General features: G+C 41.7%; 1 protein-coding gene across 1 annotated transcript in view; it reads right to left on the reverse strand.

Moving 5' to 3' along the window:
* LOC110468077 (uncharacterized) overlaps positions 1-15,632 on the reverse strand; it is a 36,352-nt gene extending 20,720 nt beyond the window's left edge. The window contains exons 1-3 of the mRNA XM_085581485.1: positions 8,771-15,632; positions 4,815-5,089; positions 255-428 (exon numbers count right to left, since the gene is read on the reverse strand). Coding sequence (XP_085437611.1) covers positions 255-428; positions 4,815-4,974 — 334 coding nt within the window. The 5' untranslated portion in view covers positions 4,975-5,089; positions 8,771-15,632. The remainder of the gene's footprint in view (positions 1-254; positions 429-4,814; positions 5,090-8,770) is intronic.
* Positions 15,633-15,756: the final 124 nt, after the last annotated feature.

The following is a 15,756-nucleotide window of genomic DNA, read 5'->3' on the forward strand; positions in this document are numbered from 1 at the left end:
GAGCAGGGACATCTTCCACTAGACCAGGTTGCTCAGAGCCCCATCCAACCCATTCTGGAACATTTCCAGGGATGGGGCATCCACAGCCACCCTCACAGTATGGAATTTCTTCCTAATGTTAATCCAAAGGTACCCTTGAAGCCATTGCCCCTTTTCCTATCACTACATTTCTCTGCAGACAAAGGGATTTTTCAGATTCAGCACAATGGCTGCGCTGTCTTTTCTCACTATGGTTTTAGTTGTAATGCACTCACTGGCTTTCTCCAACACCACATCTTCTTTCTCAGTCTCCTCCATACTGTCCTTGATGTGACTTTGAGCCTTGGTTTTGCCAAGGGGACCTTGATGCTTGCAGTGTGCTTGGTTCTTCACAGTGACACTGTGTGTAGCAAAAATCTTGAGGACAGGTTCTTCCATAATTGGAGAATCTGGAAAGAACAGAAGGCATTTGAAGGCTGCAGCTGCAAATATAACTTGACACCTATCCTGTACCTGCAAGTTCCCAGAAAAAGGGGTCCAAAACTGAGCCCTCATACACTCCTTCATGTTTTTTCTATCAGAATTTGGTGTTTTGTGAAAGTCTTCAGGGACACTCAAAATTTTGTCTTGTGCTTTGATTGATCATGGTTTTGATTCAGCTGATTTAGTTCTGTTTCATATACAGTGAGTCACCAGCCCTCTTTTAGTTGTTCACCTCAGCAGAAAAAGAGGAAGCTCTGGGGATTAGCAAATGCCAAAGCCCCTCACTTCCCCAGGACCTGGAGATTTGATTCCAGGCAGCTTTTTGGTTTTGTAAAGCATCTTTCTGCTGTTCTTCCCTAAAGTCCCATGGGGATATATACCTAAGATCACGATAAAGATAATAGAGCCAAAGTTAGTAACGAAAATGCTCCCTTATTTGCAGCAGAGTAACATGGGGGAATCATAAGGATGTCTTGCACATAATAATGAAAGCCAAAACAAAACCAACAGGCTCCCAGTACCTGAAGGGAGCCTACAAGAGAGATGGGGAGAAATTATTTACTTTAGCCTGTAGTATCAGGACAAGGGATAAAGGGTTCAAACTGGAAGAGAGTAGATTTAGATTAGGTATTATGGAGAAATTCTTTACTGGGAGGGTGGTGAAGCACTGACACAGGTTGCCCAGAGAAGCTGTGGATGTCCCATCCCTGACAGTGTTCAAAGCCACAGGAAGGATGGGGCTTCTGAACAACCTGGTCTAGATGATTTTTAAGACCCCTTCCAACCTGAGCCATTCTATGATTCTAAACATATTTGTTGTTTTTTATTTCTTTATTTTTGCCACGCAATGCACAGCATAAGAAATCACGATTCTCTGCTGGTACTCAGGAAAACCAACTCTCCCTGCTGGAGAGGAAAGCTTTGCTGTGGATGTATTTCCACTGCAGCACAAGTCTGATAACCATTCGGTGTGGCAGGCACAGCACCAGTGCTCCTGTTTGTCCCGGCAGAGGTTTTACCCGGCTGCCGTGATCCAGGGGGAAGGAGAGGCTTTTTGCCACTGAGCGCCCATCTGGCGCCATCTGCCTGCCAAGAGCCGAGCCATACACGCAGCTCCCTTCTAGTCATCGTTTCAGACAACGTGCTTTGCTTGTTGCTCATGGCATCAACGCTTGAAGCAAAGGCTCAAGCCAAAATTCTTGACTAAGCCACTTAAAAGCAGCCAGCAACCCGATTCTGCAGGTCTTTGTGTACACCTGGTAAAGAACAGGAAGGACACAGGCACGTCCGCCCCCCTGCTCCTCTCCCAGCTTGGTCAGTGATGAGTCCCTGCTTCACTATCCAAATCCTTTTCAAGCCCACCACCCGACAAAAAGACCGAGGCAGGAAACAACACAGACTGCAATGAACAGAATTTCCAGCCGTGTCCCTGAATCTTATGATCAGAGTTTCCTGCCCTAAGATGTCTAAGCTGTCAGGATTCCTGGCTCCTACTGAGGCAAAGTGATCCATGGACAAAATTAATTCAGTATTACGTGGATCTGTGCATCTGCCTAGATGGGCCACATGGTATGTGCTGAAGGGTGTGTGTTTGCATGCAGAGGATGCATTTACTGATTACTCTGAAAATCAGAGACTAGGAGGGAGAAAGGTGGGTGGTGAGAAGCCAACCTTGTGGGAAAGAGTGTGAGCCCGCAGGCTGACAAAATGGGTTAGCAAATGTGAAAGCATCTTCACAGGAGACTGCAAAGGAAAAGTTTGACAAAGCCAAGATCCAAAGCCAAAACTTAGTAAGCCTGAGACAGTAGTAGTGTGGGAAGGATATGATCTGTTCTTATCTGATCTATCCATCTGTTTGTCCTCCATTAGAAGCCCTTTATCCACACCACGCCAAGTCCCATTAGGGTTTTGCAGCCTTTCGTTATTCTGATCATCCCATGGGCATTTTACCTATTTGCCTTCTTGAGCCATATTCCTCCCACCTTTGCATCATTCAGGGCAACACAGCTTGTCAGGATCCCCAGTTAAAAGTAGGGACATCACACACTTTATGGTTGCAAATGTCAGAATCATGGAATAGCTCACGTTGAAAGGGACTTATAAGGATCATCAATTTCAGTTATCGGCAACTTGCAGTTCTGCCCAAAATTAAACCATATGACTAAACATCAACCAGACACTCCTTAAACTCTGTTAGGTTTGGTACTCTGTCTCTGGAAAAAATCACAGTGGAAGCATGTGAGTAAAAAACTGTTCAGAATTGTCAGCTGAGCACTTCAAACACCAAGAAGATGTTGAAAAGCAGGGAGATCTCCTAACAGTATGGGCAGATCACAGGATGAAAGTGGTTTAGTAAATTGGAAGAAGTCCTGTGAAGAAAGTGGGATAGAAAAGGTTGTTCCTAAGCAGTTTTTCCTCTCCTTTTTGTGTGTTCACTGAAGGGAATGCAGCTATAGGAATCCAAAAGCAGAAGCAGAAGAGTGGCCCTTGGCATAGCTCCATTCTCATAGCTGGTACAGAGGACCTGACACACCAGCCAAACACTCCCTCTACTGCCTACACAATATTTGCATCTGAGCTCTGATGGGCAAAGATGAATCAGTAACTAAAACACCAGACTACAATTCCAGTGTGCACAGGAGTCAGAGGCAGCTCAGACACAACTTCCAGGTTAGCTGTGCCACAGAAATGGTTTCTCTCACACAGGAATGACCAGAGATGGCCCTTGCCTTGCATTGTCCCTTCAGACCACCCTGGCCATGGCCCACAGAAGGCACTCAGACACCAGGCCTGGTACCCATCCTGCAGGAGCCTTCATTTTCTCATTACACAAAAATGAAGGACCAGCCTCATAGAGATACATCAGGGTTGGCTACAAGGGCAGATCCATCCTCCATTTAAGAAAATCTTCCTGCCCCCACAGCTGAGCTTCTTTTGGCCCCTGAAGTTTCCTTCCTACCACACCAGCAAGAGAATGTTCAGCAGTTACTGAACTTGTAAAGGATGCACTGCTATAATTTTATCCTCCTCCTAGGTAGTTAATTTCAAAATGGTCTTAAAATGCTTTTAATAGAAAGCACCTGGGCATAGTTCAAAGCTGGTCCACATCTAGCAGAAGTCCTCTCAAAGACTAGCAGCCAGTAAAATCCAAACCCTAACTTTGAAATTCTCCTCCAGCCTATGCTGAGAGCATGAAGCTAAACTTTCCAACTTTTCTTTGTGGTTTTCTTAACAGCTATGTGTATTTCTGTAAAGATCATAGACTAAAGTTTACAGCATCAATAATGCTACTGCAAATTAATTCACAAAACAAATGTGATATTAAACATTTACCAGCCTCCTGTTGTGATGCTGGTCTTCAGCAAACTGCAGTCAAGTCCAAGTCCCATAGGTAACTTTAAAGAATCAGGATAAGAATTCATTAGGGCAATCCTGACTAAAATAAAACACACAATACATTTTACTAGTCTGGTTTAGGTGAGAGGTGTAAGGACTTAAATGAAAGATTTATTGCTTTATGCTTCTACCACTTCATACAGCAAAAAGTCCTTCATTATTACCTTCATACTACCAACAGAAGGTACAGACTAACAGCTTATTCCACGTTAAGCAATAAAAAGACTGCAGATCAGTGTTATTTTACACATTTCCTAAAAGTGTTCCAGCAAAGCAGCACTGCTCCATTGGAGCAGTAAAAAACAGTGTAAAGACTAAATATTCCTTCTCTTCTTCCTCTCTTGAGTCCCTCCCACAGCTGCATTGGCACTGCTGTGCTGCTCATTAGGGTCACTGTCTCGTGTACCCTGTGACCACTGTGATCACAGTCACTCAGCCCGTTGCATTAAATGGTAAGCTCTGCTCTCTTCCCTTCTCACCTCCTGGTGTACTCAGGAGACCTCTCTATCACTCATCCATTTTTCATCCCCTTCAGGGAGACACCTTCAGGAGTTAACACACACTCTAGGCAGGCTTTTCCCTTCCTCTTCACTTGGATGTTCTTGAGATTGCTGACAAACTGAATTGGAATCTCTGGGAAATGGGAAGGGATGGGCAAGAAGAATACCAGCAAGTACATTATAAATCAAAACAGGTGTCATTGTCTTTGCAGGATATAACATGGGTTCCTGTGCAAGAGAGATTCCAGACTTGGGACTTTATTTCCAGTGTGAAAAAGAGGTCTTGATGCTCCTCTGCTTGCCTGTCACACTAGCTTTATGAGACTGTGGATTCCAATTTTGTCAACCCAAGCTCTGGGGTTTTATGTTTTTGCTTTATGAATTTTGCAGGTCAAACCTTGCTGTCTCACATGTGATCCACCCACTGTGCTAAGATGTTTACTTTCCACCACTTACCATCAGTGAAGAGCAGAGTGTTCTGTACTAGACCTCCAGTCTTAACACCCAAGCCTCTTAAGTAACTGGGTTGAACACCCTTCATTTTCACAGTGTGGGCCAGTCCATCATCCGTTGAATCATCATTCATACTTATCATCCCACTTTGACTCTTTCTCATTGAACTTCTAAGTGAAGCTTTGCACTTTCTTTACCAGGGAGATCCCAAGCACTGACACTGATGTCTGTTTTTCACTTTTAGTGGTTGAGGTTCTGTCAGGATTTAGGGAGCACACCTGTTAAAATACCAGAGACAAACATTCAAAAAGACAGTCTTATTTTTCGTTCTTGATATCCAAATTCTTACACTAAACAGCAAAATGTCCATGAAATACTTTTGATTTCTTGATTGGTAGGAGAAAGATAAATTCACTCCTTCAACTTCAGTAGAAATTAAGCTAACTATAGCCTATAATGCTCACTAAAAGCTGCACATAATCCTATAAAGCTGTTTACTAACAGACTCACTGGTTTTCTGTTCAGTTCTGCCTGAATTCTTCTGCTCTTTTTTCTCTCTTTGCCATTGTAAAGTAAATAGTTTCAGGCAACTGCAGATGACATCTGCAAGCATACCTGGAACAAGCTGAAGTTGAAGGATGACTGCCATATTACTGCTTTGCCTGCCAAGAATGCTGCAGTGCCTGGCACAGGATCACTATTTGTTTAAGTAAGGTAATCCACCACACTACCAAACAGCCTGTGCCCAACCCTGCCTAGGACTTAATCAAAATTATAAGTATTATACTTAAAAGATGATGCTAATGGCAAAGACCATCTTGAAGAGATAGACCTGCTGCAATAAAAGGTAAGGCAGGCAGGTAGCATCACTGTTACTCAGCACTGATTAAAAACCAGTTTTCTGCATAAAATGTGTTTGGTTTTCTTTCAAAAAGCAAGTACACATTTGTTTGGTGATAGGAAGCACATGCAGATGAAAAAAATATAATTCTCATTATGCCCAGGCCCATCCACTCACTCCAAAGTGCTGTAACAGTGTTTGGACAAATTTCACTTGCACTAAAATGACAGTGCCAAGGTGCATTTTATAATTTCCATCTTCTTGGCTAAAACTGGTCCAAATTCAGTAGTGACTCACTCCCCTTCTACACTGACGTCAGTGAAGAATTTGGCTTATTATGTGTAATAACCAGGCTTCAAACTTAAATCTGCTCTCTCTTAAAAGGTGTTTTCTTATGGGTACGAAGGTAATTGCAGGTTGGTTTGTACAAGTTACATTTCTGTTCAAGCCTAAAAAGACTAGTGAATCATGAATGTTGTGGAGACATGCAAGAAAAGATAGTTACAGTTGGGTCCACCAGTTCTGACCCTCAGATGTTTGTCTGTAGTTGATGTTGACATTGTACAAAGAACCTTGTGGGTCTGAGAGCAAACATTACCTATCACTCTCTGCACAACAGAGTTTCCTGTCAGCCACAGAAGACTGTGGAAATGTTGCCTGGGTCTGCCCCATTCCCACTGGAGATGCACGGTGTACATTTCAAACCTATATGCTTTGTGTTATTTTTTTGTCAGGGAACACAAAGGCTCTCCATAATAAGCACAATGTTTGCTCCTGTGAAAACACGTGCTTCTTTTTGTGCAGTGGGCTCAGAGGGCAAGAGCCATAGAGCTCACAGTGAGCAGTGGGTAGATTCTTCCATCCTGCTTCACATCCCTCTACTTGCAGCAAATCAGCCCTTTGCCTAACTTCAAAACTCTTACAAGCTTGGCTATTAGCAACTGGGCTAGGCAATGGTGAAGCCAGACTTCTAGAGCTTATCTTTAGTCATAATCAAGGACATTGTGCAGATGGCATCAGTGTAGGCACAGAACACTTCAGACTTGTAGTTACCTGTGTCATCTCAGGAACAGCATTCAGACTGGAAAGAGGAAAAAACCATAGAGAAACAGCAAGCAGAACCTCCCAGTAGGCTGGGGTGGCAGGGAGTGTGTATAACAAATGTATTAGTGAACTCCTCTTTTTGTGTTTATATCAGTTTTTTTTTTAATCACTAACAAGAATGACCCGTTGAAAATCCAGAATCTCTGAGGGCAGAAATTTTGAAGCCAAATCCAATTTCCCCTCATAGCCTTCCTAAAACCCCAGAAACAGACAGAAGTCTTTCCACTGCTAGTGATGTATTTTGGATCAGATGCGTTCTTTGGCCTACGGCAGAAAAATTGAAGCCAGTTTTCTTCTCACAGACATCCTTTTATTCTGATGCTCTGCACTGAAAGTGAGCATTCCCCCTGCACTGCATGGGGAATACAGAGACCAGAGAAGGGCAAATGGAAGCTATTGGATTTAAGACTCTGAAGTACTGTAGGAAGAGTTTGATGTGGCCTGACTGGAAGATTTGCAAAGGACTGTCTGAGAGAAGAGGTGAATTAGGGTGAACTAAGGATTAAGGAAAGAGGAGAGAGAGGGACAAAGCAAGGGAAGGAAAATAACAGAGGAAGGGCAGTACTTTTGCAACCATGGGACATCACAAATTAAAGAGGAACGAACTGGGATATGTGTCCTGAATAATACTGTGTATTACTAAGACTTAACATTGGTTTTGCCTGAATGGCACTTGAAGGAAGAACATTGACCTGTTGAAGCAAGTTCAGAGGAGGCCACCAAGTTAATGAGAGGGATGGAGCACCTCTCCTGTGAGGAAAAGCTGAGAGAACTGGGATTGTTCAGCCTGGAGAAGGCTTTGGAGTGACGCAATTGTGGCCTTCCAGTACCTGAAGGGAGCCTACATGAATGATGAGGCAAGACTATTTACAAGGACAGTAATATAGCAACATGACAAGGGGAATTGGCTTCACACTGAAAGAGAGCAGGCTTAGATCAGGTATTAGGGAAAAAATCTTTATTGTAAGGTTGGTGAGGCACTGGCACAGGCTGCCCAGAGAAGCTGTGGGTGCCCCATCCCTGGCAGTGTTCAAGGCCAGGCTGGATGGGGCTCTGAGCAGCCTGGGATAGTGGGAGGTGTCCCTGCTCAAGGCACGGGGCTGGAATTGGACGATCTTTGATGTGCCTTCCAACCCAGGCCATTATGTGATTCTACGACACACAAGAGGCATTAGGGCCTCACTAGTCTAAAAATATAAGGGCTTTTTTGTTACTTACAAAACTAAGGAACAAAAGTAACCCACTCTCTCTTTCCCATGTTTCACTAGGGCTTGGTTTGCTTTTAAGTTTAGCTCAGAAAATTGCTTTGTCTCTTAAACTCCAAGAAGAAACATTTAAATTTATGAATGAATAAGTGAAATGGAACTATGACCTGTTACTTACTTTCTGTGCTTGAGTTTATTTTAAATCACAGGGTTTTTTTCCTGTCTATTTTATGGAAGAGATTAGATTAACCTTGCTTTATTTTACTTACTGTACTTACAATTTTACATCCATCACAGATACTACTCTGGAATGAAATTCTTTCATTAGCAGCTCTCTTCACACTGACAGGAATGATTTGTGACTTTTTGTGATAATATGTCTCAAAAAATAAAGACTCATACAATCTTTGTCACGTTAGACAGTCACAGATCTGTCATATGGGAGAGATTATACATGACGGAAAGGCTTATTTACTTATGCATTAAAGGTCACATTCTTCCAGCCCTAGCCAAATCACTCAATCATGAATTCTGCATAGTAAGAACTGCTGCATTTAAATCAATAAGGACAAGTTTTCAGCAGCTTAAATGAACAGCAGCTTTCCCACTGATCTGACTGATCCATGAAAAATCTCCAAAAACAGTGAGGATGGATATAGGTAACTGCAGTTTGCACCTCTTTTTGTTTACCTCTCTTCTGTATTTACTTGCATGGGATGAGTGAATATACCTGAGAGCACCTGGAAATACAGTCAGTTATTGGCAGGTACTAGCTAAAGTTCTTCCAGAAAAAAATATTTTTTACTCACCCTTGGGTTTTTTCAGTGGACAAGGTTTTCCCACAAATTCAGGAAGGCTTTCTCCAGCAAGGATCTCAAAGGAGCACATCAGCATGCTACAAGTTTCCAACAAGGCAGAAGACTTCCTGAAAAACACTTTGGTTGGGGAAAAAGCATGTTAATTAAGTGAACAGCAAGGTAATGTTTTCAGGATTTATTTACCAGGAATGGCAAAGAAAGGATACAACAAGAAGCCCCAAACCACAAAGCTACACAGAGAACTGCTCATCACCTAAAACTCCTGAGAGAGAAAGGTTTGTGCAGCAGGAAGAATTCTAGTTGTCTGTAGGAGGCTGCTGATCATCTCCTTGCTTCTTTGCTGATTTTCTGCAGGATTCTGGGCAAGTAATTTGCTCTTTCTGCAGATATCTTGTCACCTAGACAATGAGAAAATGGGGCTGCCTTGCTGTGCAGGAGTGCTGTAAGGTGCTCGATATCAGATGTCATTCAAGAAGGCTTCACAGCTGGATGTATCAAAAAGCCCATTAGAACTTGGTTCAGCACTAACTGCATATCACTCTTCAGTGCTGCTCATGCCCTATGTCTAGGTAAATGCCCATAATTTAGGATAAATCCTTCTGCTTTGATGCTTAATTGCAGAGGGCTTTAAAGAGCAAAATTTTTCTATCAGAATGAAGCCATTTGGTTTATTTTAGTATTAACTAGTTGTTAAGTCAAGTAAAACTGGTTTGGATTTTCCCCCAAAAACTGCCCAGTAAGGATCTGTCCTTGAAAACTAAATTCTAAAGCTCCCTGAGAACACCACTCTAAAACAGAGTTATTTTTCTGTGGTTAGCAGCAGAATGTCTCCATTTTACACCAGGAATATCAAAAGAAACTTGATTACCAGCTTGAGTTATTCCATCTTAATTCATTTAGACTATTTCATTACACTTCTTTCTAATCAAGGACCTCCCCAGCTCTCCTAAGTATATCACATACAAAGGGATTTGTGAATTACACAAGAGCATGTGCCCTAGCTGCTCCCAGTGGGTGTGGCTGGGAGCTGTGCCATTGTCATCACTGCAGTGACAAGACAGTAAGAAGGCTGCTTGAAGCCAAGATAATCCAAGATTGGTCCATGTGTGAAACGCAGTTTGGGGAAACTGGGCTATTTGATTGTGGTCCTTGAGGGATGAGTATTAGTCATCTACAAACTGCAGCTCTCTCGTTTTAAAAATTGTTCTGTGACAAGACAGACACAGTAAGGAATTGTAGCCTCTGACACAGTCGTTTAATGCTGCTGAAAGATCTTGGGGCAGAAGAAAATCAACCCAAAAGCCTTTGCAAGATTTGGGGGCACAAATGATAAAGTTAAGATGATGCATGGCCACCTAGAAGATACAGCCCACAGGAAAGACAGTGTTAAGACCATATGACCTTGAGAGTTTGCTTTGTTGCCAGCAGGAATTACAGATATGCCAAAAGTACTGTTTTGGGCATCTCTCCAAAGAGATCCTTTTCCTTAACAGAATATATATACCCTGATCTCCATGCTGAGCTGGCTTTTGCCTCCAGGCTGCCTGTATGATACACAAATTTTCTGTCTCCTTATGCCTGGTCTGCCCGAAGATGTTCCCATCCTCTTTGCCTCCCTGTCTCATCCCTTCACTCCCGTGTACATACCAATGGCCATGGGTGTTGGGGACAGCACTGATTTGGGCTGGCTAGGAAAATAAGAGATATTACCCTGTCCCAAGAGGCCCTTGAAAAGAATGCTGTGGTTTTGCCCCTCAGCCATTGTGAGGCAAATCCACAGCAGCAGCACCCAGTGATAAAATGAGAAGGGATAGAGGATGCTGCTTGGCTCACTGGTCCACTGCTCTGCATGCCTTCAGATTTCGATTTTCAAATCCTACAAAAGCTACAATGACAGGGCTTAAAAGTTATCCAATCACCTTTACTGTTCTCCTTTCACCTCAAAAACGCAATTCCCTTCACTTAGATTTCTATTGCATGATCAAATTTTTCATCCTTGGCTACAGATTTTTTTGAAGGCAAAGCCTGGTTACACTTTGGAGTGAAACTTTACAAAGTTCCTTTCATTGTAAGGGAAGGAAAAGAAAAAGAAAAACAAAGCAGATGTGGGCTTAAAGATATTGAACTCACACAGCCAATTTCCACCCTGCCTGACCACAGGCACAGAACACAAAGTATTATGACATTCTTGACAGTATATGTTTATGTAAATATTAATTACCTTTTTATCTCAGCTGATAAGGTCCTGGTCATTCCTACCACAGGAGCTTTCACAACCATTATTGACCTTTCTGTGTCCCTCAGCTCACATGAAGTTGTGTAGCTTGTTGCATTCCTAGGAAGATGCCTGGGTCCTCTTACACTGGACAAATATGGATTTGAATAGCTCAAAACTTAAATACATACTGGCCTCTTGTGGGCTGTGTTGTTACATCATTTACACTGGCTTCAGCACTTTCTCATTCTTGGAATAACAAGGTGAACAAACCTCAAGTATGATGCTAAAAGGAATAAACCTTCTGTAGGTCAAAAAGATAAATTTTTATTTAAAAAGAAACATTACTTCCCCAATCCCAGGTTTTCTTATGATTGATTTTGACACTATTTCAAAACTTTGATCAAAGGCAGTCTACGAAATAATTTAACAGGGCTTTTTTCCTGCTAAAATAAAAATATGTGAGTCCAGTTTTCAAACAGTTAAACATCCAAAAAATTCTTCTTTGATGTTTAAGTTGTTTCCCAGTGCTGCTTTCACACTTCCAGGCTTTGGCTCTGTTTATTTTAAAATTATACATGCAGCACTTTCTCTTATTTCCAAATCCAGACAGTTCATTCAGTTACTCAAGGAGGGACTCTGCTTTAGAAAATCAGTTCATAACTTCAGATTGGAGACCATTCTTTAATCAGCTTTCTTCTATTCCTTAATAAATCTAAGATTCTGCCACACTTCTTCATACGGAGGACTGCATTCCCAATTGGAAGGGTACTTTATTTACACAGTTCAGTGTATTCAGCTTTTTTTAACTTCACTTGTGTTGACCACAGCATTGCTGACATAGTGCAGGAGATTGTTTTAGGTGGATAAGACCAACCCATTCTGCAGGACACAAACTCTATCTTGCTTGCAACAAAGACTTAATAAGGTATAGTGGCAATAAACTGCTTAATTGACTTCACTTGATTTCTGTTTAGAACAGAATGTTGTTGTCTACTCCATATCTATGTTAAATTCAGTTTAAAAGGGAGTCTAGTGCAGGAGGCACTCGGGTTATGCTCTGCAAAACACAGGAAGTGAGAAAACCAAAGAACATAAAAATCTAGCCAACTTCTACAGGCTGATGGGAATAAACCTACGGGTAAACTCAGGAAAAAGCAATGGACACCCCAGCCTCTCACCTCCCTCCAGGAATATACCACCTTTTCCTGATGATTTTTAGGTGATTTCTGCTAGTCTAGGAAAGAAAGTGGAAGGTGAAAAGTTAAACACAAAACAAGAAAAAACAGTGCAGAGACTGAAACACTGTCAGCTTTTCCAGTGAGCAAAAAATACCACATTCAGACAGCCAAAACAAACATATGCTGTTTCACAGGCTAAAGAAGGAATCCAGCAAGGCAGACACTCTGTGCTTGCTTGTCTGGAAGCTCGTGTTCTGTTAACACAGATCAAATCAGAAGCGTGTGGAAATGGGACTGGTCACATTGTGAAGTAGATAAAGTGTTATTTATTGCTTGTTTAATAAATGAATGAAGAAACCAACCCTCACTTACGTCTTCAGTATTCTACTTCAGGAACAAGGGCCCAACTTAGCTACAGACAAACCTGCTTTCTGGACTGAAAGTTGTATTTTCCCCCAAAAAACACAAAATACTTCCAACACAATCCAATTCCTCCCACCTATCCAAACTGACACCCTGACCTTTGTGCTGCCTGAGTGTTTGCTTTCTGTACTCCTCACAACATCCTAAAAACCAAGAAGACAACAGTGGATGTGGTAAAACCAATCACACATGGCTTTCCTTCTTTTGAGGAATCAAAGCTAATTTATGAGAGGAGGTTTCCACTGTACATTACCTGTTTTGACTTAATTCCTGACATGTTTCCTTGTGTGCACTTCAGAGGCAAACAAGCTAAAGGAGATCTATGCAGGATTTTCTCCATATGCTCCATGGAAATGTTGCCTTTGGCTTTTCAGAGGAAAGTTGCACTTGGTACTGGAAACAGGGGAGTTAAGGTCAGACTAATAAAAAAGCTTTAACTCAGGCAAACACAACTTTTTCTCAATGGAGAAATGTCATTAGTAAGATGCACATAACTGCAGATTTATATCCCCAAAATTCTGGGATAAAGATCTATGCAGAAGAGGCTGAGCCCTCTGAAGGGTGTCTAGTAAGACAGGCTCTATTCAAAGAAAGAGATGATTTCTGGAAAACACTGGCTATCAACATATTTGGTTAACAGTAGTGACTTATTTAATTCTATTTAAAGCATAAGCAACAACAGACAGATAAGAGCCAAGAGGGAACACAAGATGAGTAACATAGTCCAGCAGAGAGAAAGGGCCAGGAATTGCAATACCCAAGTTCTTTGCCAGACTGTTTAAGCTTTATGTTCTCAAATGTTCAGAGCCATATTGCCAGCACTGATGCCAATATGGCTTTTCATTCTGAGTAATTCAGTCTCCCTCTTCATTCAGCTTTGCTATCATCTGAGTAAATCTGACACTGCTGCCCTGCTGGGTATTACATGGCCCAAAAGCTTGAGCAGGTCTAATTATAACCCCTTCTGTGACTTTCACACCATGCCACAAGAGTGTAGCATCTGTTGTATTCAGATGCTGGAGCCTGATCTTTATCAGTGCTCAAATGAGATTGGATTCTTCTCTTTCCTTGCATGTAAATCAAAGAAATTATCTTTGTTGTGAATATGTGAAATTCACATTGAGGCACTAGAAATCAATGCTTGTGCTGCCTAGAGCATGCAGATCTTTGACTGCCTGCACCTTATGCAGAAAGATGCAAATGCTGCTTTCATTCACATTTCTTCTGTGCCTTTGAATGGAGATTTTTTTTTTTTAAATTTGCAGGGAAAAAAGCTTCCCTGAGCTGCCCTACTTTATCCTAAGGTGACAGTCACTCTTCCTGATACCAGGAAATACTCATCTACAGACCTGGCAGAAGAAAAAAGGTTTTCTCCAGGGACTCTAGAAGAGGTGTTTTATTTTTTCTCCATAGCAAATCTACAAAGCATGACCATCTATGTGCAAACTGCATGATTCCTCTACTGAAGAGACAGCAGGAAAGTGACAAGAACTAAGGTCCTGTTTTGTCCTGTCTTCATTCTCAAGTCCATTTTGCAACTGCAAATTCACATGTTAGGATTTTTCCATTATAGACTAATTATAGAACAAAAGTCTAGAATAAATACTTTTGAAAGTCTTGGAAGAAATACATTTCTCTTCCCTACATAACTACTAGGTAGTTGACATATAAGAATAATTTGACCAATCATCTTTATCTTGATCCTTCAGAGAGCGAGTTGTGCTTTACCTGGGGACAGCCCTTACACTTAAGTGCAATCTTAGTTTCTGTGCAATCTTCAGCATCTGCTGATCTCAGACTACCTGCATGAGAACAGAATGTGCCATTAGTCTGTTACTGTGACAGAAAGAGAAATAGGATAAAACTGCTTAGGCGTGATGATCAAATAGACCAAACGACCAGCAAACAACCAGCACTGAGCTAGGCTCTGCCCTATTCAAAGTGTGAAAAAAGCTTACCAAACAGAAGACATTAGAGCTGGTTCTAAATAAAAATCATCTCATGTTTGTTATATTCTTACCCACCTGGAGAGAGGAATTCAGTCCTTTGGGAAATAACTGTGGTGTAGGTACTAACGCTGTGGTCTCTGGTACAAAGGGTCCTGGGCACTGAGCAGGAGAGAGTGGATAAAGTATGCTTGGAATCTTCATTTAGTAGAGAAAAAGACTAGCCAGAGACATAGCTTAGCTTAGCTCCTATTGTCAGTTCAGTTTCAAACACACTGATTACAGAAGCAGCATTCCCACTCATCTCAAGTGCTTGCACATGGCCAGAGCTCCTTTCTACTAATCTTAAGCACTTCTTAAGACTACCTCTGCTGCCAGAAGAGATCAGAATAGCTGATAACAGGTCCTTCAGATCTCAAATTCTATTAAAAAAAAAAGTAAAGAAAAAAAGAGACAGAAATATGATAATTATGACAAGGCCAGAGAGTAAATAGGAGGATTAGCCCCAAACCTGTTAGACAAAATAACACTTTAAGAGGCATTTGAATATTTTGATCCTGACCAAGTGGTATTGCTCTTGCCTGGTATGAGGTGGCAGCAGTGCAGCCCTCATCACTCGAGCATGCAATAAGGCTGATATGTGCTTTGTAGCAGTGAATTGATGCCAAACAACCTGATTTTATCAACAACCACACTCTCAGGACATTCTACACATGTAGCATAGGAGTGGACAGCAGGCTAGATTTCCTTCATTGTTGTAAATCATTCACTTCTACTCAAGTCAGTGAAGCATTGCCAGCTAAGACCTGCTGAGGATCTGTGCAAGGACCTCAAGGTCAGTATCTTAGAGCCTTAGAGTTAGTATCTTTTTACCTTGCTTGCCATAAAGTTATGCTCCTTGAGAAAATCTCCTTGTGCAGGAGGCAACTTATATGTTCAACTTACCTCCTATATGCACACTGCCCTCCAACCAACAAGCATTCTTTAGCAGATGCATGGGAAGCTGATGACAGAGCAAGTAGTTTTATTCACTGAGTCAGTTTTGACACGGAAGGGCACTGAAAAGCTGAAAAATATTTATAGGGAGTTCCACTTTCAATATTAACCAGAATACCAGTGGTTATTTTGTTGTTTTTAAGGAGTTCTTAGATGGAATAGCATTACCCCTTTGAAGAAGTTGGTAGCACAGAGAAAATAGCTATCAAGATTTAC

This window comes from Lonchura striata, chromosome 5, assembly GCF_050655825.1.
Source record: "Lonchura striata isolate lonStrDom1 chromosome 5, ASM5065582v1, whole genome shotgun sequence".
Lineage (NCBI taxonomy): Eukaryota > Metazoa > Chordata > Aves > Passeriformes > Estrildidae > Lonchura > Lonchura striata.